This window comes from Dinoponera quadriceps, unplaced genomic scaffold, assembly GCF_001313825.1.
Source record: "Dinoponera quadriceps isolate SergipeBrazil2010 unplaced genomic scaffold, ASM131382v1 scaffold71, whole genome shotgun sequence".
In the NCBI taxonomy this organism is placed as follows: domain Eukaryota; kingdom Metazoa; phylum Arthropoda; class Insecta; order Hymenoptera; family Formicidae; genus Dinoponera; species Dinoponera quadriceps.
In genome coordinates this window covers 1,165,244-1,188,559 of record NW_014554274.1, presented here as the reverse complement: position 1 = coordinate 1,188,559, position 23,316 = coordinate 1,165,244, and the positions used below count along the sequence as shown (strand labels likewise).

At 47.3% G+C, this 23,316-nt stretch overlaps 1 protein-coding gene across 1 annotated transcript in view; it reads right to left on the bottom strand.

Moving 5' to 3' along the window:
* The window catches only part of LOC106741484 (fringe glycosyltransferase), a 112,166-nt gene that overhangs the window by 47,076 nt on the left and 41,774 nt on the right, over positions 1–23,316 (bottom strand). The window contains exon 5 of the mRNA XM_014613584.1: positions 14,318–14,477. Within this exon, the coding sequence (XP_014469070.1) occupies positions 14,318–14,477 (160 nt within the window). The remainder of the gene's footprint in view (positions 1–14,317; positions 14,478–23,316) is intronic.

Here is a 23,316-nt window from a genome sequence, read left to right as displayed (position 1 = left end):
GCATTAAATCGCTTAATATACGACGGCGCGCGCGATCTCTCGTATCTAAATCGTTCAAACGAAACGAAACGAGAGGAGTAGCCACTCGGCTGACGGCGAGAGAAAAACACCGTTGATAGGCTATTAAGCTAGTCAACACCCTACAGAGAGTTACGGCATCCTGCGTTACTGTCTACCTGTTAATTACAGCCGGAACCGAGGCAATATCTAACGTCACGATCGCATCCAATACCGCGGCGTTTAACAGCCGCATATATCACTATCCATTTTTTTTTCACAACGGTGCTCTTTGACATCTGTACCAGAGCGATAATTAAAAGCTATCGAGAGAGAGAGAGAAAGAGAGTTAAAACGAAAAGATCTCACCGTTGGGAAGTTTCCTTGAAGATCTACGCACTTGCGCGTTCCATCATGAAGAAACTCGAGATTTTCACGCAAGAGTATCGTGATATCGCAATTCCCGATGAATTTCCCTGGCTCCGAAGTTCCCCGTCACGCTAACGCAACGCTCCGTTCCTTATCGTTCCTGTTATAATTACAACGGTCGGGGGAGGGGAGGGATATCGCGCAACGCTAATTATCGGTTGTACACTGCACGGCGCTGCTAGAAAGTAGACAACAGGTGCATCTCGTGAACGTACGCGGATCGGCGATTTCTCGCGCGGATTCCACGCGAGAGAGGCGCCCCGCTAACGGTAACGATAATAAGCGGTAACAATAATGCGTAATTATAGTTATTACCGCTGTATTATTACTATTATCGTGCATCATCGTTATTGGCCGCGTCGGTGCATCGTTTGTAGGCGGATTAGCGAGATAGCGCCGACGAGGATGACGACGACGGTATGCGGCCCGACTACGTGAAAAGATACGCTTTACGCGCGCCGGGTTTCTATGTACACGCGACGTAACGCGAGACTCGGTTTGTTTTACAGTGGAAAACGGCACGACGGCGACGACATGCCTCGGGGAAATTTATCGTCGACCGGATCGTTCCGCGGGGCGCATTGATCCCCTCGGCGGAGGGCGCGCATTTCATCGCGTACTTGCGGATCGTAACTCTTTCGTAAACTCCGTCTTTTACGTATTTATCGACCTTCGCCGGTAAATTAAATCCTCCCGTTCCCGCGGGGCCGCAAAAATCCCTTGCAAAACTCGAAAATCTAAATTTCCACTACACACAGAAAAATACATACCGCATTCAAGTATATGTGTTACTTGTTTCAAGTATTGTTTTCATAAGTTTATGTATCCGAAAATATATCATAAGCATCAAATTTACTCCGAATATATGTTCTGAGTCCTAATAAGTTCAACTTCGGTCAAAAATATTAAGTTAAAACAAACTTCGATTTTTGCTTCATTCAAATGTACTGAATTCAATTTTTCTTTGATGAAGTTTATAATATTCCTCCTTTGAGTATGTAATAATGAACTTTTCTAAACATCGTAACGTGAATATATTTTAAGACTATTATCAAGAAAATATTCTTCGTTGAAGATAACCGTTACTTAAAAGAAGAGTAAACTGAATAATCGCATTTCTTAGCAGTAGAATGATACTTTTCTCTGTGTATCGGCCGCCCTAGTTTTAAAACTAATTTTTTAAACTAGAAAGGAGCGTTTCTCGAGTTCTATAAAAAGTTGTTAAAGGCGCTACGAAGACACTCTCGGAACGCCGTTAAGGGTTGAATCGCCTGAAGGGTTAAATTGCTCGCAACATAAAGAGACGGAGAATTTCATCTTCGCGCTCTCTACCCGTCGATGGCGTAATTTTTCGCGATACCTCGGGCACTCCTTCGACAACAGAATGCATATCCAGGAGGGATTCGCAAGAAAACGTTCGGTAAGAACGAACTCGATATTAAAGCGGGCCCGTGGCAAAAACGCCACGAATAAAGGCTGTTAGCGGCCGACAATCGCCGGGCATTATCGAATTCCGTCCTACTTACCGACCGGTTAACCAGGCATAATAAAATTCGACAAAATCCGCCGTCTCACCTCGAAGGACAATATAAATTAATTGGCGAAACTTTCGCGTTCGGTAAGTCCGCCGATCGAAAAAGTCGAGCGACGCGAATCACAAAAGGTGGCCGGGACAGCGAAGGCTCGAAAAAGACCAGTGTCGAAACACTTACGACCCCTAGTGCGGTAATTAACTTCGCCAAGCGGCGAGCGAGCGAGCGAACGTCGCGGGTGAACGATGAATTTATTTCGAGCTTAATTGCGAGCGTAATTTAAATTACGAGCGAAAATTGCGGCGGACGTTGTCCATACCGGCGTCGATGTTTCCGCCGCGGGAGAGCACCGGAGAAAGTGCGAGATACGGAGGAAGAGAGACGGGGAGATCTCTCGACACGCGCGCGTCTCGCGCGACCAGCGTCCTTCGTGGCGGAAAAATCGGAACCGTGCGGCCGCAATGGAGACACGCGATTGCGAAAAGAAACACGGTCGTCGCTTTATCACTCGCGGCCCGAACGGACATGATTATTACACAAGGGCGATAATCTCGTTCGCGCGCAACGGACTGTCTGCCCGCGTTTCTTCGTCGATAACGCGCCGGTCGTTTCGCTCGCTCCGCGGTGTTTTCAAGAGCGGAGGGTTAATAACGCGGGCAAGAAGGACACGCCGCACAGCCAGAGAGCCTACGTACCTATCTGCGGCGGCGCGAGTAGATAATGAAACGGGGTTAATTGCGGCGGTAAAACGTTAGACCGCGTCCGCGGGCCCGCCGCTGGAAGAAGAAGAAGCGATCGTAAACTATGAATGAACGCGCGAGAGCGGCTTTTCGAAGGCATCTCGAGACAATAAGGGGCGGCCGAAGCTGCCCGCGAGCACTCGTCCGCGCGCGGTATAATGTTCCGAGCAAATTCCGCAACTATGCAAAATAGGCTGGATTATCGCCGCGAGTACTGACGCTGCGAAACACCGAGAAGGATCTTCCCTCGGGGGCAATTCCAGCTGAACTCTATCGTTTCCCCGGAAGCGTTCTTTGGCGTTCTGCGTTACAGCCGCGTTCAGTGTGTACACGGTGTAGGGGGAACTCGGGAAGACGCTTAGAGAAAGGCTTGACAGAAACGAAATAATCTTAATTGAGAGATGCTTCTCAAAACTGTTCTTTTTATGTGTAATCAACGTTAATTAAACTTTAACGTTATGCCAAATTAACCGAATTCAGGGGAAAGAAATAAAAATTAGAAGAAGCTTTCCTTCAAAAAAAAACTCTCACTTTATCTTACCTCACTCGGGGTAAGATGAGATAGCGTTGAAGATGAAATGGTCGAAGGCCGGATGATTTCTGTCATCGTTGACACATAAATCACGAATAAATCTGATCGCTTTGTTTCTTCCTTTCAAATCCTGCGCAAGATTCGCGTGTACAATGTTGACGAGTCAACTGAGTCACAAGCTATGAGTACGAGTTTGCGCGATACATGCACTAATAATAAAATAATATTAACAAAGCGACACAAAGTTATTGAAAAATATGACCGTGATATTTAGCAATAATGAGAATTATTAAGAGCGCATAAGAACACACTCATTTTGCCTCATTAACCGACGACGACAATGATCCGTCGTATACATAAAATCGCTCTTATAGCTCGATCGAGCTTGATCCGATATCTCGCGAACGGCATCTGAATTTATGCTAATAAATAACTAAATAAACTATATAACTAAAATGATTACGAAATAATTATAACTCAAATCAAGTCCAACGAACTCAATTTCGGGGTCGTTGACTGCCTTGACTCTTTCAGCAAAATTCCGACATTCTTTAATATCTTGCTTACGCGAGACCGGCTGGTGAATTTAATTCAACCAGACGATCATAAAGAAGCTGACTCGATCATCACCACGTCAACCTGATTTCTCCCACTAGATTTTTATCGGCGTGTTAAAATCGGCGATAAAGCCGAGACGACGACAAAAGCGACGATAATTACCTCAGTCGCATGCAAAACACTCGTGACCGCGACGATGCCGTTCTCATCGCGTGGAGGAGAAGGATAAGGAGGAGGTATCGTAACAACGACGACAACGACGTTACAAACGAGCGACGTGAGTCGTGTAAGAGCGGCGGAAAGATATTAGGGCCGGCCACGGCAGTTCCTTCCTTCGCTCGCGGGATCTAGGAGCGAACGACGGCTACACTCTCGCCGGTTCTCTGCACTGGTAGTCGTAATAATAAAGCGTCCGCGCGGCCGAGTATACAGCCCGGTAATAAGTTCCTGGTTTACGGTTCATCGGCAGGTTATCCCTCGGGTGGATCGGCCTACCGGCGTACCGAAATGACCGTCTCGTGCACGGCTCGATTTCCAGCCTCCATGCCACGACGAGATGAGACGGGACGGACGCGAATGTTCGCTCGCCCGCTCTCCTCCACCTTTCTATTTCTGCCCGGTCGCCTCTTTTTCACCACCGCGCGCGCGGCCGGTACCGCACAGCGGTGCGCGCCCGCACGCTCACCCTTTCACCTAGAGGCGTGGTGCGCGCGATATCGCGCTCCTGCGGACGCAATTACGACGCCGCCGGGGAAAATGTAAAGTAACGACCACCGACGTACGTAGGATCCTCGCCCTCGGGCGGATTAATCGCTCTTCTTCGGGGTCGCCGATCGGCTTCGTTGTACCGGGGCGTGAGTTTCTCCGCCGGAGATACGGACTCGAACGGACTGCAGACCGAACGCTGCCCGGCGAGAAGATTCAGCAATAATAATAGCGCTGTCTCTCCATCTCTCTTTCTCTCCGCCGTTCCACGATGATTTATACCGCGGGGAATCGACGAATGAAACCCCAACGTCAAATGCGAAGCGTGTCCGCGCCACTGAAATATATTCATGAGGAAGAGGCACTGGACTTAGAAAAGTGAAGCCGACAGAGAGACTTTTAGGACGTCCTGTTTGCCCTTATTCACAATCTTGCTTTCAATGGACTTAAGTAACGTTATATTCGACCTTAAGCTTGCTTTAATCCGTAAGACGTAAATCGGCAATTCAAAACGGCATTTAAGACGTAAGCAGTAAGGAAATTGATCAATCACAGTTAATGATTCCTCGACCGTAAAAAGAATAATCGACTGCGTACTAATACCGCGATATTAATTAAGAACTCCATTTTTCTCACAATTATAAGAAAACTTTAGAAAAACATTGAGCAGAGCAAATGAAATCTACCCGAGTTTCCCACTTGTAATCGCACTTTTGAAACATTACACCTCTAAATCCGAATCTTCGTAGATTTCCCGATCTATAATTTTTTTTTTCGGGAGAGGGGGGTCGGAATAGATTCCAAATCAGATCCCAGAAAATGATGTACGCGGATGCGAGGCTGTGCGCGGACTACGCGCGATCGTGAGATTTTTTCGACGGAGACCGGCGTCGGGTGAGATAAGCGGCGGAAGTTTAATCGAAGCGCCGAGCCCGCTCGTTTAGCGCGTTACCGCAGCGTGTACGTGTTTCTCGCGAAATAACCCCGCGGGCGATCGCCAAGTTGCGCGAGGTAAGGTGCGATTAGCGAATTATCCCCCGTAGCATTGACCTACAAGCAAATGACGACGGCAGAAACGCAGAGCGGCGGCAGCCGGCTCTACTTTGCCTATCAATTTGCGGGATACGCGTTACGCTCATTCATCTACCGCGGGCGTGCGCGCGCGCTCCTTTCACCTGACGGGGACCCGAGGCGAGAGACAGCGACGCGTGTCGTCGTCGTCGTAGCGGTTGCAGCAGCGGCAGTTGCACCACCGGCCGCCGAAAAAATTCCAAACTAACGAGCCGCGCGTACGCGCCCCGGCCCGTCCCCGGGGTTAATTATCCCTTCGACAAACCGTGCATCTAGTTGCCGGCGCTCTCACGCTTTGGCAGATCGGCCGTGTATCGCGAGCCACGGCCATTTGTCAGTCCCGTGGACGTTAATTGTGCCGGGCGAGCTTTCCCGGACGGCGAATACACGCATCGGAAATGGATTTGTTATCGCGGCCGGCGCGCATCAGTATGCGCCTGGCGCATGCATACCGGTTACCAGGGAGAATAAGGGGGCAGAGGAGAATTTACAACGCCACATCAGCCTGGAAACTTCGTGTTACTTTTTTTTCCCGCCCAGTTACTCGATAGTTTATTATTGACTTCTCTGTATGAAAACTGGAGTGAAATTTATTCGGGATCCAAATCAAGATATGTAACGCTTCCCCGGCGCGCGGAGAAAAATATTCCACCGGCGCAGCGAGTCTGCTGGTTACGTTCACGCGAACAGCGAGAGAATTCTGTTACATGGGAAAAATAATTTTGCCGTTGCAGCGAAACATCGCGACAGCGGCGGAATTTAGTCGGCATAATCACGTTATTTTATTGTCCAATGAAAGCGATTAGCACTTTTAACAAATCTTTCTGCTGTCCGCAGAATAACTGACAAATTTGCTGCGTCAGCAAAAACACTTTTCTCCGTGCGCAGTTGCAAGAGATGCGCGAAATCTTGAAGCCATTCACTGGACGAAAACAGAAGGATCAATGGACAAGAACTATTCAATTGATTAATAATAAGCAAGTCTGCTGCTTATAAAGTAGGCGACTTTGCCTTAGAAATTACCCATGAATAAAAACTCGATCGAGCTCTTGTCCATTTCCTACGCAATATTGTTACAGCTAATGAGAATGCATTAATACTTAGACAATAAGAGGATGAAAAACTAGAAGGAAAATTGTACATATTTCTGGTCGGGAACGGAGCAACGGCGAAATTTACACCGAGCTAAATAAAATCGTGCCACGTCTCGGGTTACACAAATTTCGTCGTACAAACTGCAATCAAGTGGAATTAAATAAAATCGAGCCAGAACAAAAGACGATATTATAATGTTAATTAATTGGAATTCATTTGATTCCGTCGCGGCGCGAAATGGCATCAATCCCGATTAAATCTAACGTTATTGCGTGCTCGGTTGCATTTAAAGCGTGTTAGAAATTCGCGCAAAAGTACAGCTGGCTGGCGGTACCGACACGAAACGGCGAACTCGCGCGGTGTGATGCGTATCTCGTTCGGTAATCCACTTAAAAATCGGTTAGCTCGCTGAAAATTTCACATGCAAAAACATTAACGACACACCTTGCCGCACGACCCGGTATTAGCGGGGAATCTCGGCTTACTGCGACCGCGATGGCGGGTCTCTAAGTGCATATTACACGTGCTAAAGGGTGTCCAAAAATTCCGGCACGAAAGAACTCTGTGCGATAAAAACCGCTTGCGAAATGTTCTCGAAGATGTCGAATTAAGATACAGTTTTAAAGACGTTAGCGCGATTCGAAGGACAGTTATTTGGCAGGCTATAATTCTTCGCGCATCTTGAAAGATGGGTTTAGTCAAATTTACCGGGAAATGAGCAATCAAGCGTGTTTCGGTTGAAGGAAACCAAATTTCTAGTTCTCGCGAATCAAATCTGATTCTTAAAATAATCAATTCAATTCTCTTTAACCAAAACGGCCTTTAGTCGCTTACTGTCCGGCGGATCCCGCCGAACTCATTTTCCAGCGTGAGATTTTGCACGGAATATTCGCTCACCAGTCAACGATCCGAAAATCCGATATAAAATACGTCACAGAGACGAACGCGCGTCGTCAAGTATCGAATAACGTACTTTTCTCATTTTTATTATTCGCGACCACGAAGAGAGACGTGTTCAATCCCTCGTAATCCGAAACCTGCCGATGTGCCTCAGCTCTCCTTCACCGGGGGCCTCCGCGTCGATTTTTAATCGAACGACCCCGCCGTTAATATTTCATACGTTGATTGCGAAGCATTCCGGAGCCTCTTCTGCGGAAGATGTTACCGTATATCTCCGCTTTCATTAATCGGTCGTATCTTTTAAGTGCGATATCGCTCGCGAGGGGGGGGGNNNNGGGGGGGGGGGGAAAGAGATAGAGCGAGAAGCAGTCAGCTGCGGTCTCGCCAGGGCACAGTAACGAGAGCCGATTCTTTCCGGGCGGTGTGTGTGCACACACGTGCGCGCACCGAGAGGCGAGCCGGGCCCGAGAGGATTTCTCGGGCAAATATAATATACGAGTACGCGGAGCCCGCGGGGAGCAACGTCCACGACGGAGACCATAATCTCGGTTGGAAGATGGTACCACACCCATGGGGGGTCAGTCGGGAGAGATAGCTCGACCGCGTCGGTCCCGGACGAAGGACGCTGCCACGAAGGCGGCGGCCAGCCGCGGATATAAGTACTCTCCGGCTGGCTGGCTGGTCGGCATGCCTCGCCCGAGCGCGTAACCACCTTTCACCCGCGTGTATGTATTACATCGTAGATACATACGAGCGCGCAGAGAAAGACAGAGAGAGAGAGAGAGAGAGAGTAAGGGGGCAGAGAAAGGGAATGAGAAGGAGAGAAAAGTCGTACTATGGGTCCATCGTCGGGCATGGTCGTCGTGATTCGCGCCCGAGATAAGGACGGGCAGAATGGCATCTGCATTCATGCGGGGAGGGGAAAACGCGCGCGACGTGACGAAATTCGAAGCCGAGCTTCTTTGAAAATCCGAGATCTACCGTGCGAAGTCGGCGTTAGCGGCGACGTGAGCGCCGGAGGGGAATTCGAATGCGCCCGGGGCTTCGGATTTTTGGCACACTGAACTTTGCGACGTGTATTCGCTTCGGATGGATTTTCCCTCGCGGTGAAGTCGACGCGACTCGAGCCATCTTGCGTTACGTATATTTGCTACTTTCAATCGAACACACCGTGCGACCCGTGAAATATTCGCCGATAAATCAGATTCGGAGCGTCTGTAAAAAATGAAGAGAGAGAGAGAGAGAGAGAAAAAGAAAACACCGAAGCTCGAGCAATTAGTTGCTTTCGGATATTACGAAGCTGGTTCACAGTAACAACCGTCTTTCGCCCGGCGACTTTTTTCTCGCATGCAAATCGAGCCTTTTTACGAAATGAATAAAAGATAAAGAGGCGAGGGGCGCTTTTTGCTTAATTAAAGAGCGGAGCGGGATCGTGTACCGTACGGGGAGAGGAGGGCATAATCGGGCGCAATCTTCACCTTAATTAATATCGCACAAAGAGACGCGGGTACGTCGTTCGCGCGAATATGATATTCGCGTACGGAAGGGCATTTTGCAAATGGGTTTACCGTGCGCGTTATCGATACTTGTGCTCACAGGGACCGCGCGCTCGATCGACTTTCGAGGGGGTTTCGTGCGATGACGATACTGGTCGGACCGGATCGTAAGAAGGCTGAATGAAGAGGAAGAAAGAGCGACCACGCAGAGGGCAGAAAAACGCCCGCAATCGACTCTCTCGGGGAACCCTTTCATACGCACCGCGTACCAACCGAACAATGTCCATTCACCGTGCAGAAAGCGTACTGCGCCAAATAGCCGCGTAATAAAACCGGAATAAAACGATCGCGGAACACCGGTCCCGAGCTCGTCACCTTACGTAAACCGACATAATAAACGCGCACGCATCCAGATTTATTTTGCATAATCGGACTAAAACGCGACTCGCGATTCCACGAAATCTACGTATCCGTCGAGACTTCGGATGAAATTTTCACACGCGAATCTGCTCGTACGTAGTTTCTCACGGGATGAAATTCCTCAAAAGTTCCGTCGGTATTCTCCTCGCTTCGAGAGACACACAATTCGCGAAAATGCCTCGTATAACGTCCGGCTACTTTAACATTCCTTAATAAGCAATCTTGTCGTTCTAGAAAGAAAATCTAAACTGACTACTAACGCGTCAGGATTTCCCAGTAGAAATGTATGCGATTTCCCTCAGACAACCAGGTACACTATCTGGTATTAACGCATTCTCATTAGTTGCAACAATACCGCTCAGCAAATGAACAAGAACTTGATAGTTTTATTCAGGTATGCTTTTAGGACAAAATTGCGCATTTCATGAGCTTACTTACTGATCAATCGAATAATTTCTTATCCATTTATTGTTCTGCTTTCGTTCAATAAATGGATCCAGATTTTGCGCATTTTTTGTGCGCAAGAGTGCGGGAAAAACGTTACATCGGCATTGGGAACCCAAGTAGTTTTGCTAGACAGAAATTGATAAACTGGTCCGGTAACTGCTCAAGAAATGCACGAAATCTCCACCAGGGTTTTACCGTTCACCTTTCGCGCGATCCACTCTACGGACTCGCGCAAAAAGCGTCCAACGTGTGATTTACTATTCCAAGTCGACGAGAAGAGTCCGGAGGGGGTCTCGAAATTTTCAACCGGGTCAGATCCTACGGATCGCCTCGCCAGAGGAGTTCCCCCGCCGTTGATCTCGCGGTTTCCCTTCAACGTTTTCTATAGTAAAGCGCTCGTGGCTCGCCGTAATCTCCCCCGAGCGTCTTCGAATCCTTTTGACGGCACACGACGTACTTAAAGAAATCTTGTATTCAGCGCGCTTTTTATCGGCGTGTGCTTAATGGATTAAGTGGTGCCGGGGGCGGCGTGTCCGGGGATACCGGCCAATTTAAATTCCGCATGAGCACCGCATCACCTTAAGTGGGTTACCACGCGACGATCGATACACGCCGACGTTGCGCGTACACACGCCGTACGATCGATCGAGTTTTCGTGTATCTCTGCCGCCGACCGGTAACGAGTTCGTACGGTTATGACTGGCGTCAGCCACGTACGCGGCACTCGCCGGACCGGATCTCACGGCCGTGGCCCCACCGTGAAATAATGGCGTGAAAAATGGCCCCGACCGGCCGGATAAGCGTGTAAGAGGCTTTCCTCGAACGCTCGCGTCGGATTTGTACGCCGGGCGTTTTTCTGCTGGATCATAGATCACCGACTCGCGCGGAGTTTCCGGCGTGGATTATTCCCGGGGCTAAACTGAGGAACTGCTCTCGGCTTTGCGCTCGCGGTTACGCTCGCGCGGATGAAGTTTCGCGGATCCGACTTCAATTTCAACGACCGATTCTCCGGCCGATTTGGCAGATTGCTTCTCGTCAAGGCGTCCGAACACCGTTACGTCGAGGTTGTTTGTCAGATTTTTATTTAATTACTGACATAATAATAATAATACTTTTTTTTATGGGACGCAGCAAATCACGGAGTCAAATAGTATTAGCGTTGTATAGCAAGCGACGAAAAAATGGAATAATAGCTGCACAGCCGATCGCGTATGAGCGCACCCCGATTGGAAAATTTTCCAGCAAAAATTAGCTTCGAATTTGTCAAGGGATCGATTGTTGAAATCGTGGCGGAGCATTCCGCACGACTCCGGTTCGAAGGGAAAAAAATTCCGAGATACATCGCCATGCGCGCGGTATTTCGAAACAAGCAAACCACGCGCTAAATCAACGATCTAAATCCCGCTCGTTTCCCCGTCCCGTTCGATCTTCGCAAACGCGGTAGTCCGTTCGGTAGTGAAAGGTCCGATCGATTATCGGCGATCGTAGATCGTGCAAAGTTCGCGAATAGCAAAAAGGGAGGGAATCGGGATCCGCGCTATGATTAGACTTTAACGAGCGGAGAGAAATCAGGGAAAGAGATATCAAGAAAGGCGCTTGATGAATGGCTTCGATCGGACCTTATAAGAAGCGGTTAATCTCGGAGGGAAGAACGGATCCTTCGGGCTTTGCAAGATTTATCGTTTCATCTCGCGAGCGCCACGAAGCCCGCTCGTCTTTATCTATTTTCTCCCCCCCCCCTCCCCTCGGTGGCTTCCACCTTCTTTCATGCGATGAAAAGGAGCAGCAGCAGCGGCTCCTCCAATTCGTACTACGTCCTATTCCTCGGCCGTGGAATGCAAATCCCACGAGCGTGAAAAGCGTTCGGCCGAAAATTGATTCGATCCGCGCGTATCGCCAAAGTGGCGCGAAAGAGATAACGGAAAGAGGAGGGGGGAGGGGGGCTACTAGTGTGTCTTAAATTTTCCAACGAGCGGATTAAAGGCGGCTATCAATTTCTAAAGCAGATGAGACGCGTGTCCTGGAATTTTTTTTCGGGGCATATCGGGGCTTTTGTTCTTTCTCCCTCTCTCTTTCTTTCCTCTCGATCGAGCGAGTGAGCAAGCGCTGTCACTGCGAGACACGGCCCTCCTTTTTCATTTCTCGTCTCTCTCGACAGAAGAAAAAGGATTAATGGCCTCATAGCATGACACCGCGACGTGATAAGATCGCGGGCTTCCTTTAGCCGTCGGCTGCCGAGCGCCGGCGATCATATCGGCGACATCCGAATCGCATCGTGTATCTCCTAAAGGAGCACGTGAGACGCGCTTTTATCGATTCATGATTGTGCACGGACGAGTTTCTCCGCTTGATGTGCCTTGAAAAGACACCTCGCCCTTACGTGTCTCGTTCCCTTTTACGAATGTATTCGTCTTTCGCCTCTCGTGTGAGATTCGTAATGGAATCTCTTCGTAAAATATCTCGTGTAAGCGAAAAAGATCTCTGCCCAACATACACGTTTCGCGAAGGGGTCGTTAAATCAAAATACTACTTTAACCCTTTAAGGCCCAGTAATATACATAATAATGTACATTAACTCGCGGCCTCCCCCTAAATTTCGTCCGTTGGTAAAGTAATGCTTCCGCCGATGTGATATTATCAATCCATCGTAAATGAAGCTGTATTCCCCGTCCAAACTAGTAATGTCTTTCTACCTGAAGGTCGATACATGCCACCGTATGTTTACATCAGATTATACTGAGACAAAAACGTAAATATATCCTATTTATGAAAATGTTATCCGATGTTCTTCAACGACCATGTTATAAACGAACGGAAGATAAATATTTTTTTCAATATAACAATTCTAATATCTTCTCACTTTTACGCTATGAACGCCCAGTGCACATAATTACATACATTCAAAAATCCGTACTTCTCCACGGCCAATTTTATTCGGACAAACAAATTGTTATCAGTATTATCCTTCAAGACGATCTTATACATTTACATTTTACTCCAACGAAATCGTTGTATGGATATTAAAAAGGTTAGAAAAATATTCCCCAACGTTGTACCAATATCCATTATCCTCGGGATTAGTATTTTCTCACTGGAGGCATCGAGCGTATCCGATAAGTCCGACGTTGGCGACGTTTCGCCAAACGACCGCTCATAAACTCACGATAAGGGATAAGGCACCGCGAAAAACGTCTCGCACGCAATACGCCGTAACTCCCGCGGCAATTTCGGTAGCAATTTCGCGAGTATACGTGCAGTCGGGCGTGCAAGAAGTGTCGTGGATTGAATATCCGAGGGGAGACAGTAAACCGCGCGGTCGCGGCAGGCTGCGCGTCTGCCGCGGAGGAAAATCGGGATTTCACGGACGCGAGCTCCGGCTCAGAAAGAGAGAGAGAGGGAGACGCGACAGAGATCCTAGCTATAAAAACCTATCATACACTCGCACGGGATAAGGGAGACATATATACGAGGGAATAGCGCGAAACTCGCGATGCGGGAAGACACCGCGGGGAGGCATTAAAAAGAATAGACGCTATCGGGCATTTCCTTCGCGCCTCTTCGCCTCCACCGTCGAACAGCTCGCAAAAGCGAGGCGATCCCTATTTCACTTTAAACCCGCAGTTACCGGGACGTATGCACGCTCGAGTTCGCCGGGAGCCGCTGCCGCCACCTCCGCCTCGCGGATGCATAAATTCGATAAGACCACCCGTTAGTGACGGCGCGGCACGGCTACGTTTTCTCGCGTGAAGACCGCGAAGAGAGAAGAATAAGAGAGAGACGGAAGAAGAAAGAAACTCGCGAAAACGATCTTACCCCCTTCTCATCCTCTCCTCCTCCTCCTCCGGTTTTTCTTTCACTGGCGCGTTTAATTTCATCGCAAGAGACCCACCGGAAGCTTCAAAGACGGGGCGAATTTCACGCCCGCGGCGTTTTCGCGCGTTGCTGCCTCTCTGCGGCGAGCGAAACGCGCCGAGCTACGCTCGTTATTGCCATTGTTGCAAATTACTACTGTTGGGCTATTACGACTTTAGAATAAATCCCGAGGGACATCTTTTTCTCTTTCTCTCTCTCTCTCTTCCGGCTGCGACTCGGTTGACCGAACGCGAAGGGCGCGCGTAATAAGTTGACTTTCGGAGAAGCGTGTAATTACGGTTTGCAGGTTCTAAATTTAGATCAAAGCAGGTGGTCCGCGAGAAATATGAAAGTAGCACAGTTATAAGGATAATTCAATGTACGAAGACAAATTTGCTTCGCGTAATATCGTCCAAGGAGCATTCTTTTCACAACGGCGGACTCACGCGATCGTGTTCGTCAAGAAAAAAAAAAAAAAACGGCGGGAGTGATTGAGAGATAGCAGGCGAAAAGCAGAAGAATGAGGTCAATTCGTAAACTCACCGGTCGTCGTTGCGGCTCCGGGCCTTGTCTGACGATCTCCAAGGGCGAAGGTATCGACGGCTTGCCGAGATACCAGTCCTCGCGCGGGTTATAGTTGTCCAGGAGCTTCAGCAGGCGCGGCACGTTCACGTAATTGTCGTCGTCGAAGTGGCAGAACCATCTGAAACATGCGATGGCGAAACGACGCGATGTAATGACAAATCCCAGCGGCGACTTCTTCGAAGCACCGTTCGAACCGGCGTGTATCGCGGGCGAGCGGGCGTTGCACAATAACGACGGGGAACTCGTAATTTCTATCGTGATTGAACCGTCGACCTCCGACGCGAGCGGGCCGCTCCGTGCGAGAAAGCGACGACGAAGCGCGACCTTACATCTCGCTTTAATAAGGATTACGCGAAGATAAAGATTCGCGCGCGCGTTCTTCGCTCGTTCCTCTCGCCCGCCGAGTTGGAAATTAACGATTCAACAGATGCGCATCGCGCCCTTCACTTATTCAGCCGTAACACCTGCGGAACTTCCGTTCGCCAGCATTTCTCGATAACGAGGACGCGCCGCGCAGCTTAGAGATACTCGAATAAGACCACGGAAACTTGAAGCATCCCGCTTTGCTCTCTCTCTCTCTCTCTCATGGGATTAGTCGCATTGCCGTGTACCCGATGTTGAGCAGTTTGAGAGCTACACGGAGAATACCAGAGTCGTAGCGGTGTAGTTTTCGTAAGGCAACTAACGTAGCCGAAATCAGGGAGCCGGCGCACCACGTTGATACACACCGATTAAAACGGAACAGCAATAATCCCGGGACGTTTCTTAACTCCCGAACGGCGGCGGATGGCGTAATAATCGCGCGCTCGCCGGATACCGGGCATGTACGTTCTTCTATGTTAAGTCAACACAAAACGGATGTACATATTGTTGAACGCGAATAAGATAAATAACGCTTATACACGTTTTGTATTGATCCACGCAACGGTCTCATGTTGATATTTGGTGTTATGCAAAGAAAACAGTTTCCCTCGGCTCTTCGGGAAACAAACTAATTAACAATCGAGATCTGACCGACGAGTCACCGTGGTTTTTTTAGTGATTCACATATTATTCTTCATAACATCACAATGTTTGTAATGTAGACTCTCTTCGGTGAATTAACAACAACGTGTGCACAGTGCTCGAAATGGTGGCTCTTGTTGATCAGGTATGTTAATCCTTTTAACGAGACACTGATTATTACTACACAGAGAAAAATAGTTTCGTCCTTAGGATACATTAATTTGCTGTTAAAATAAAATAGTGCTTTCCTATGTATAGTTACTAATTATTGTTCTTAGAGTAAAGTAATTTACAGATTCAGCAAAATAATCCAGCGAATGGCAATTGGTGCTCTTAACAAGTCGTATCGCTTATAAGAAAACATAGTTTCGGCGTCAAGCATACCCTTTGATCACGCAAATAATCAAGAGAACTATTTTTTCTAACAAGTGTTACTATAATGTCAGTGATAAAAACCTTACTTTATATGCGTGTTGCTACTACCATAAAATATGTTTGCCGCCCAAACTATAACTTTCTATCCGAGTGTCCGCATAGTAACCGACAGATTTTGCCGCGCCGGCAAATGATTTTTCTCCGTGTTCTCTCTTTAACAGGTGATTTCAACGTTCGATCGCGCCGTATATTAGAGCTTCGAGGTGATTTTACTGCAATTCCCTCGAGGGCCAATCCCACCAGCCTTCCGGTCGACCCCGTCACCCACGAGCGGTGTGGTTGCAATCAGAGTAACAACCCCGCGAGCGCGGCGGCAACACACCGCGACGCAATTGTACGCAATCGCGCCCCCCCCCCTCCCTCCGTGTAAACCCTTTCCCAGCGCGGCCGACGAGTTCGTGTTGCCGGCAGTAAACGTCGTGTAGCTCCGAGAGGCGAGCGCGTAAGATAGGCGAAATAAAATCTCTCTAACGAACGGTTCCGCCGTGGCGGTTGCCATTAGCGTGCTACCGGGTGGCCACGGGTGGTCGCTACGTACCTGCCACGCTGGCGCGCGGCCCGGCCGTCGTTAATACACCTGAATTCCAGCTTAATGGCGTAGCCGAGGCTTCTACACCGGCGAGGAGCCGCGCCGAGGAGCGTAGCCGAGGCTGAGACCGAGGACGTTCGCATACGATCGCGAGATCGTATCTCCCGAGCGCGAGAACGCGGTGCGTTTGCGGATCGGTGCACGCGTTCGTTCCACCCTCGTCGAGTCATCGCGCGCGAATCGATGCGACAATGCGACCGGTAAATATGCGCGCTTCGAGAATATCAATGCGACGCCGCCACGAAGACACGCCCGGTGCCTAGAGACCCCTATGGTAAGAGTCTGGCCGGAGTCGCTAGTTCGAATGAACATGGTAATAAGTAAACGAAAATAGTGTGATATTGTAAAAATATTGAATTATAAATACCTCTCGTAAATGAGTAAAGTAACTTATAGTATAAGTGTTATAAAAGATAAAGTGAAATATATGGGAAAAAATAAGATTATAATGCACACTGTTGCAAAAATTCTTTCCTAACCTTTAATATTGCATTCAACGTTCATTACAAGTTATTTAAATTTTGCAGAAAATGCCCGGCGCGTCTAATTACAAGTTGTAAGAACCGCTAATTACGAGCAAGATATGAGGGTGCCTTCCTTAATTTTTAAACAATTGTCGAAAAAATAAGAATCGTCACACGTCGTGCAAATTTCTACTCACATTGACAAAATGCAGATTCATATGAACAATGCCCGCTTAAATGTGCTATAAGATATACATGTGAGATCTGACTATGAATATCGATCTAAGATTTGTAGTAATAGAACTATGGCAATATGCATATATGCTACTATTAAATAATATTATTTACTTTTTAATTAAAGTTATATATGTATTTTTACGAAAATAAAACTGTTAAAAACAAGTTTGTATCCTTACAGTTCCATTCCCACCAGTTGAGTAATATCGCGCGCAAAATATAGATTCGAGATATATTATCGGTTCCGCCATATTTTATCGAAATTAATAGGATAGAAGACAATTCAGGCCAGACTCTTACTACAGGGACTCTACATGTAGTCAAGCCGAGCTCTGACCTCTTGGTGTTGGACTGAAGGTCCCAATGGACAAGGACGAGTGAAACATTTCTTTCTCGCTAACGAGACACTAAGCTTCAGTAAAGCCTTGAGATTTGTTCGACTAAAACTCGCTAATCCTTTTATAATCGTTCCCATCGTCTCTGGGTATAATGTAATATGATACGATATGTCGAGCTGTCGAAATGATAGATCAGACGAATGATCAGCAGTTTCTACAACATTCTATATATGCCTATCCAGATGCGAGGCGAAAGATTAAAAAGATTAGTGGAATTTTGACCCTGGTAAGCGTTAAGGCTTTATTGAATCTTGGTGTACGCGGCAGGCGATCTTAAACGGCGTATTTTGAAAGAGACAGTTTATTATACGGGGATATCGAGAGCAACATATTTTTTCTCCAGAGCGAAGACCGGTTTAACGATTAGCTGTGACTTGAAAGTCGCGGCTATGTTCGCAATTATTTTCGAGGAGCGCGTGCTCTGTTATTATTTAAAAATTCAAACCGGGGATTTGGAGTGACAAGGGCCCGACAAAGGATAGCCCCCGCGATGTATGTAAAATCGACCATGATCTCGTATCTGCGATCTGCATATATATTAGAAACTACCTGCGGCCGGCCGGCGTGTAAACTCGCGGGGAAGAAGAACTGGCCCGAAAGAAGGGAAGAAAGGTGCGAAGTTTCTCTTATTTCTCTTCTCAAGTGGACAACGCTCGCGTAGTGTGCGTGGCCCCTCGCGATTTGCTTTACCCGACGGAGAAATGGCCGTACATGAATATGCAGACACGTGCGCCAAGCTTTGCGACTTATAACGAGCGCGAAACAGAGTGGCGGAATGTCCGTTCCTAAAAAAAAAAAAGCGAATAATTACGACGACGTAGATATAAGAAAGCGTGAGGACGAGAACTCCTTTCCTTTCAACTCTCTCTCTCTCTCTTGATTACACTTAAAAATAAACATACGTCGGACGAATTCATTAAACCACACCGCGCGACGCGGAAGCGCTCGCGCACTTTTACAAACGCGACGTTCCACTTTAGAGGTAATAATAATCGGTTAACCAAAAACGCGCGACAATTATACTTTATTTGGAAAGAAATCGCGCGCGCAAGTATGGTGGCTCACGGCCGATATTTTAAAAGCCTTTTTTAATCCGTTCATCAATGCCGCCTCGTAAAATCGGGTTGGCGCCTTTAATTAAATGTAACACCGCGAAAGTATCACACGACTCGGAGGAGCCGGCAGCTGGTCAAAGAAACAATTAAATGCGTTCCGTTTCTCAATCGTGGGTCGTTAGCCGGACGATTTGGACGCCCAATGAATCCGGTGATAAATCGTTCGCCATATCGATCGACGCGCAGGCAGATCCGTGTTCGGATATATGATTTCTATTAAGAGTAACGCCACAACGCTCGAATGTCATTAATAATACATTCGAATATCGATAGATACTAATGACCCCTCTCAATGGATCTGAAGGATTTAAACGATTGTTCGAAAATACTTCGCCGCGCAATAAATCACAATCCTTTGCCGGGAGTGCCGGGATTAAGCGATTTGTTTGCGGAGGTTACACGGGAAAAACATCCCCAACGGCGGTGAACTATTATCGAAAATTCCTCTGTAATAAAACATAGGCTAATCATGCCAATATCCAACTGTCAGTGAAATTCGACTAATACATCAAGAATCGTCAGGCCACGGTTTTTAACTCGGATACATGTCTATAATATAGATATTTTTTTTTACTTTGTAGCTATAGTTTTTCTTTTCTATCGTACTTGTTATAAGAGGTATAATTTAATAAATAAATTTCAGAGGAATGATACCGTTTACTTTATTTTTCACACGCTCTACCCTACTTCTCTATCCTTTTCCCTTCGTTCTTATTAATTCGCAGCGCAAGCTAATAAAATATGTTAACATAAGGCACACATTTCCGACAATAGACAGACTTTCGGAGGCTCTATTTAAAAAGACTCCCTTTAAAAGCGCCACTTCGGGCATACTTGGCTCGAGTGCGTGCGCGTCGAACGAGCCGAGCGTACCGTCGAGCCGGTACGCTAAAATTGACATCACGCTCAGCTGGACTTGATGAGCCGTGGGTGTGCCGTGCCGTTAATTACCGTGTAAACGATCGGTCTACTCGCACGCTACACGAGAGAGGATCGTAGTGACCGGATGCACGAGACCGAGCGAATTACTTTCTTCTGCGAGCCATGAACTCGCTCGCCGCCGACCGGTACACGAATGGATATTGTTTCGAAACACGGTCTCTCGATTTTGCCCTAACCGCGGAATCCGATCGTGCGTGGATAAACGTCGTAAGAAAAACCCCTCCGTAAGATTCACGCCGGCAACGCAAGCCGCAGGTGCCGCTACGGCTCATTTCTCGCGAGGGATACGCGCGGAAGAAAGCATCCCCGCAGATTTTAAACGCGCGCGACACACAGCATGGAAATTGCGACGATGTAATATACGAAATAATACGATGCTCAGGTTCAACCGAACTGGCGCGATAAACTTCTTTCGGGGGGTTTTTTTTTATTTTCTCGCTTTTATGGCGGGATTGCGCAATGATAATGGGACGGGACATGCGAGAGAGTTCTCTCGCTCGTCGAGGCATATACGTAATACCGAAGGCGCTTTAATTATTCGCACGGATCCGTCGTTAAAACGGCCGCGACCGCCGTATTTTCGCGCCTCGAATTGCAAAAGATCTTTAATTAAATCTGCAAGCGGCCGCTTTTAGCTCACGACTCCGACCAAATTGGCTCTCTCTGCTCGTCGGCTCGGATATTACAGTCATAATGATTGCGACGAAGGTGCACCCGAAGAATTAGGTGCCGCGGGTTTCGTCAGCATCTTTGGCGCCACGTAATTCTTTCGCCGTCCCGAGAATTCCGAATACTCGGAGACGCGGTGATTTTACTAAGAACCTAATATTAATGTTGCTCCCATCCCCTGTTTACTATCGGCGAATGTCAGCGTAATGAGAAATACTTAACATTAATATGAAAAAAGAGGATTTTTTTGCCAAAATTGCGAGTAAAAAGGTGCGCGCGTGTTAAATATATTAAAAACAATATAAAGCTTTCTGGATAAAGCAAACAATAAATGTTTCACAGCGAACTATCTGCATCAACTATTGACCTGTTAAAACGTTTCGCTTGGCTGAAAATTATTCTATAGTTTCAATTCATGCACATGGAAACTTGGCCAATTAGCGCCTACGACGGTTTCCCGCGCGTAATTAATCTTTTCTCCTCAACTTCAATACATTGTTATACCTAACACGCAAATTGACGCCGAAGTTAGTCGACTTGCCGATTATGCGATACTCAAACAGTACTGAGGAGGATCCGAAACGAGGCAAAAACGTTTAGCGTCAATTTGCGCGTCGGGTACAATGTGCTGAGGAAGTTGGGAAATAAGAATTAATTTTGCATGGAAAATCGCGATAGAAGTTCTTCTAATTCGCCAATTTTCACTGCAACTTTAATATCCGCGAAAAGTCTATCCGTTTTATTTACTCCCGCTTTCGCACGCCGATCCTATCACCCCATATCGACCATCGTTACACCCATCGTCGCACCCTACATATCGGGCTCCCCCTCGTTCTACCACCTGCATTTGGAACTGCATAAGTCAGCGGCGGCGACGTCGGCGGCGTGTGTCGTGTGTGCACGAGGGCGTGAAGAACGGGCCCCGCTGGGTCGGCAACCCCGTGGCATGTGACCGAATGCTTCTGTTAACGACGACGTAGCCCCGTGGGTGTACCTCGGCGGCAGTGCACATCCACCGTGGCCGTGGGAACCCGCGGGACCCCCATACACGACGAGCTACGCACGGCCACGCGTGCAGCGGGCTTTTAAGAAACCGTCGACGCTCGCCGGAAGCTCCGCCGCGCACACGTGCAGCGACACGCGTGCTTCCCGAATCAAGGTTGTGTCTACACGTCTCTGTGCGCACACTAGGATTCCGCATCGGTAGGACATCGATAGCTGACATCGAAACTGTTATCGAAATTTTAACATCAATCATCGATGAATATCTACTCGGTAACGCCGATATTTTTTATTAAAAATCTTTTTTTTTTTTATTGTACGCGGAATTTTTATACATGTGTGCAATAAAAACATTTTTCAGCGAATGCTATTAAGAAATCTTGCGAACAAATATTTTTCCCGTTTAATATAACAATTTTGTTTATTTATTGTGCGAATACAATTCCCATAACTTTTATTTGTAGACTGCAAAAACAATATCCGTGATATCGATGTGTCCGAAAAACTTGTTATATATTTGGCTCCTGCAGACCCGTTTGACTCCTTGAGTTTTTCTATGTGCCGTCAGCTTTAATGTAAGAAGAGAAATATCGAACCCAAGATATCGGTAAAATATTTATGCAAAAATATCAATATATCGACACTTATTTAAACATCGGACATCAAACACTTTTTTGCGGAACCCTAGTGTATATACGCGAAACAATCGAGGATTCTTCGGCAAATTTGTACAATCGGTGAGTATCTCTTAAATTATACGACTGTGTTTTTCATTAAAAAGTTTATACATCTCCAAAGATTTTGAATATATATTTTTTATTTGAATATATATATTTCTTATTTTTTGTAATATATATATATATATTTTCTAAATAATTGATCCGAATTACGTTAAAATTATTAATATAAATTTAAAAAAATCGGAGACAATGAAGCAATGGTGAAATTACTTTGACCGTATGGACATCGTCACATTCCTAGTTACTACGCCACTGTGCGGCCGTCCGTTGAAATCGTTACTTCGAATTTGAATATGTAATTTACGATCAACCAGTATCTGCACTGCCGTCTATGAACATACGGATGAGTTGCAGTCGTGCTGCTATCGACCGTGTATGACCACTTGTCAATGAAATAGATGGATCGGGGATGATGAAAACGGCGAGGGTAGCGGTGGTTCATTGTGGGAACTGATCGCGGCTCGATTCCCATCAAAGGGACGACTTTCGAATAATTCGCAGCCGATTTAATGAACGTAATGACGCGGTAGCGAGCCGTTAACGAACGCGCCGTAATCATAACTCGCGAATAGCTGTAATTCCTATCTGGAAATACGGCTCTTGCACGAGATAGAAAAAGAGAGAGAGAGAGAAAAAAAACGGTACGCTTCAAGAGACAACAGAGTGAAGATTCACGAAGACCGGGATTAACGGAGCCGCAATCAGATTGCGATTCTTATTACGAGTTAAATCCGAGTTAACACAGGCGCGTCTGGGCGCAACGGAGAATCGCGAAGAAAAATGTCCCTCACCTGAACGAAGCAGACGGCTAATTATTACCACAGATCCCGAGGCGCGTGTCGCGACAACTGTTACCTCGTAATGAGCGATTTATTCCAGCCTTAATCTACTTTCTCACTGCTGGCGCGCGCGGACAACTTGCTCCACATGTCTCATTATTTTTCCCTCGCGCCTAAATACCTCCGCCGACTCTCACGAGATATCATTCGTTCGCGAGCACGTTGTCAAGTCACACGTGAACCGGTTCGTTAACCCCTCGTAATAACGGCGAACTAAAGATGCATTTATCCCCCCGCCATTATTTTCACTCGCGCTCATCATCTCATCTAGAGAGAGCGGGAATTTATCTATAATAATAATACGTATGCGTCACGCACCGCTCTCTTGTAGGAAAAATGTCCGCTTGACGAAATAATCCGGCGGCCCGGGATGACGCAGCGCGGGGCGGGTTATTGTAATTAAATTGGCCGTGCAAAAAGGCGGATGCGAACGCGGCCTCGTTACAGGATTACGCTCCTCTCGAGCGTGTGCATCGGTCAAAGAGAGGAGGAGGGGGAGGGTGGGCCGGGCGGAGGAGGAAG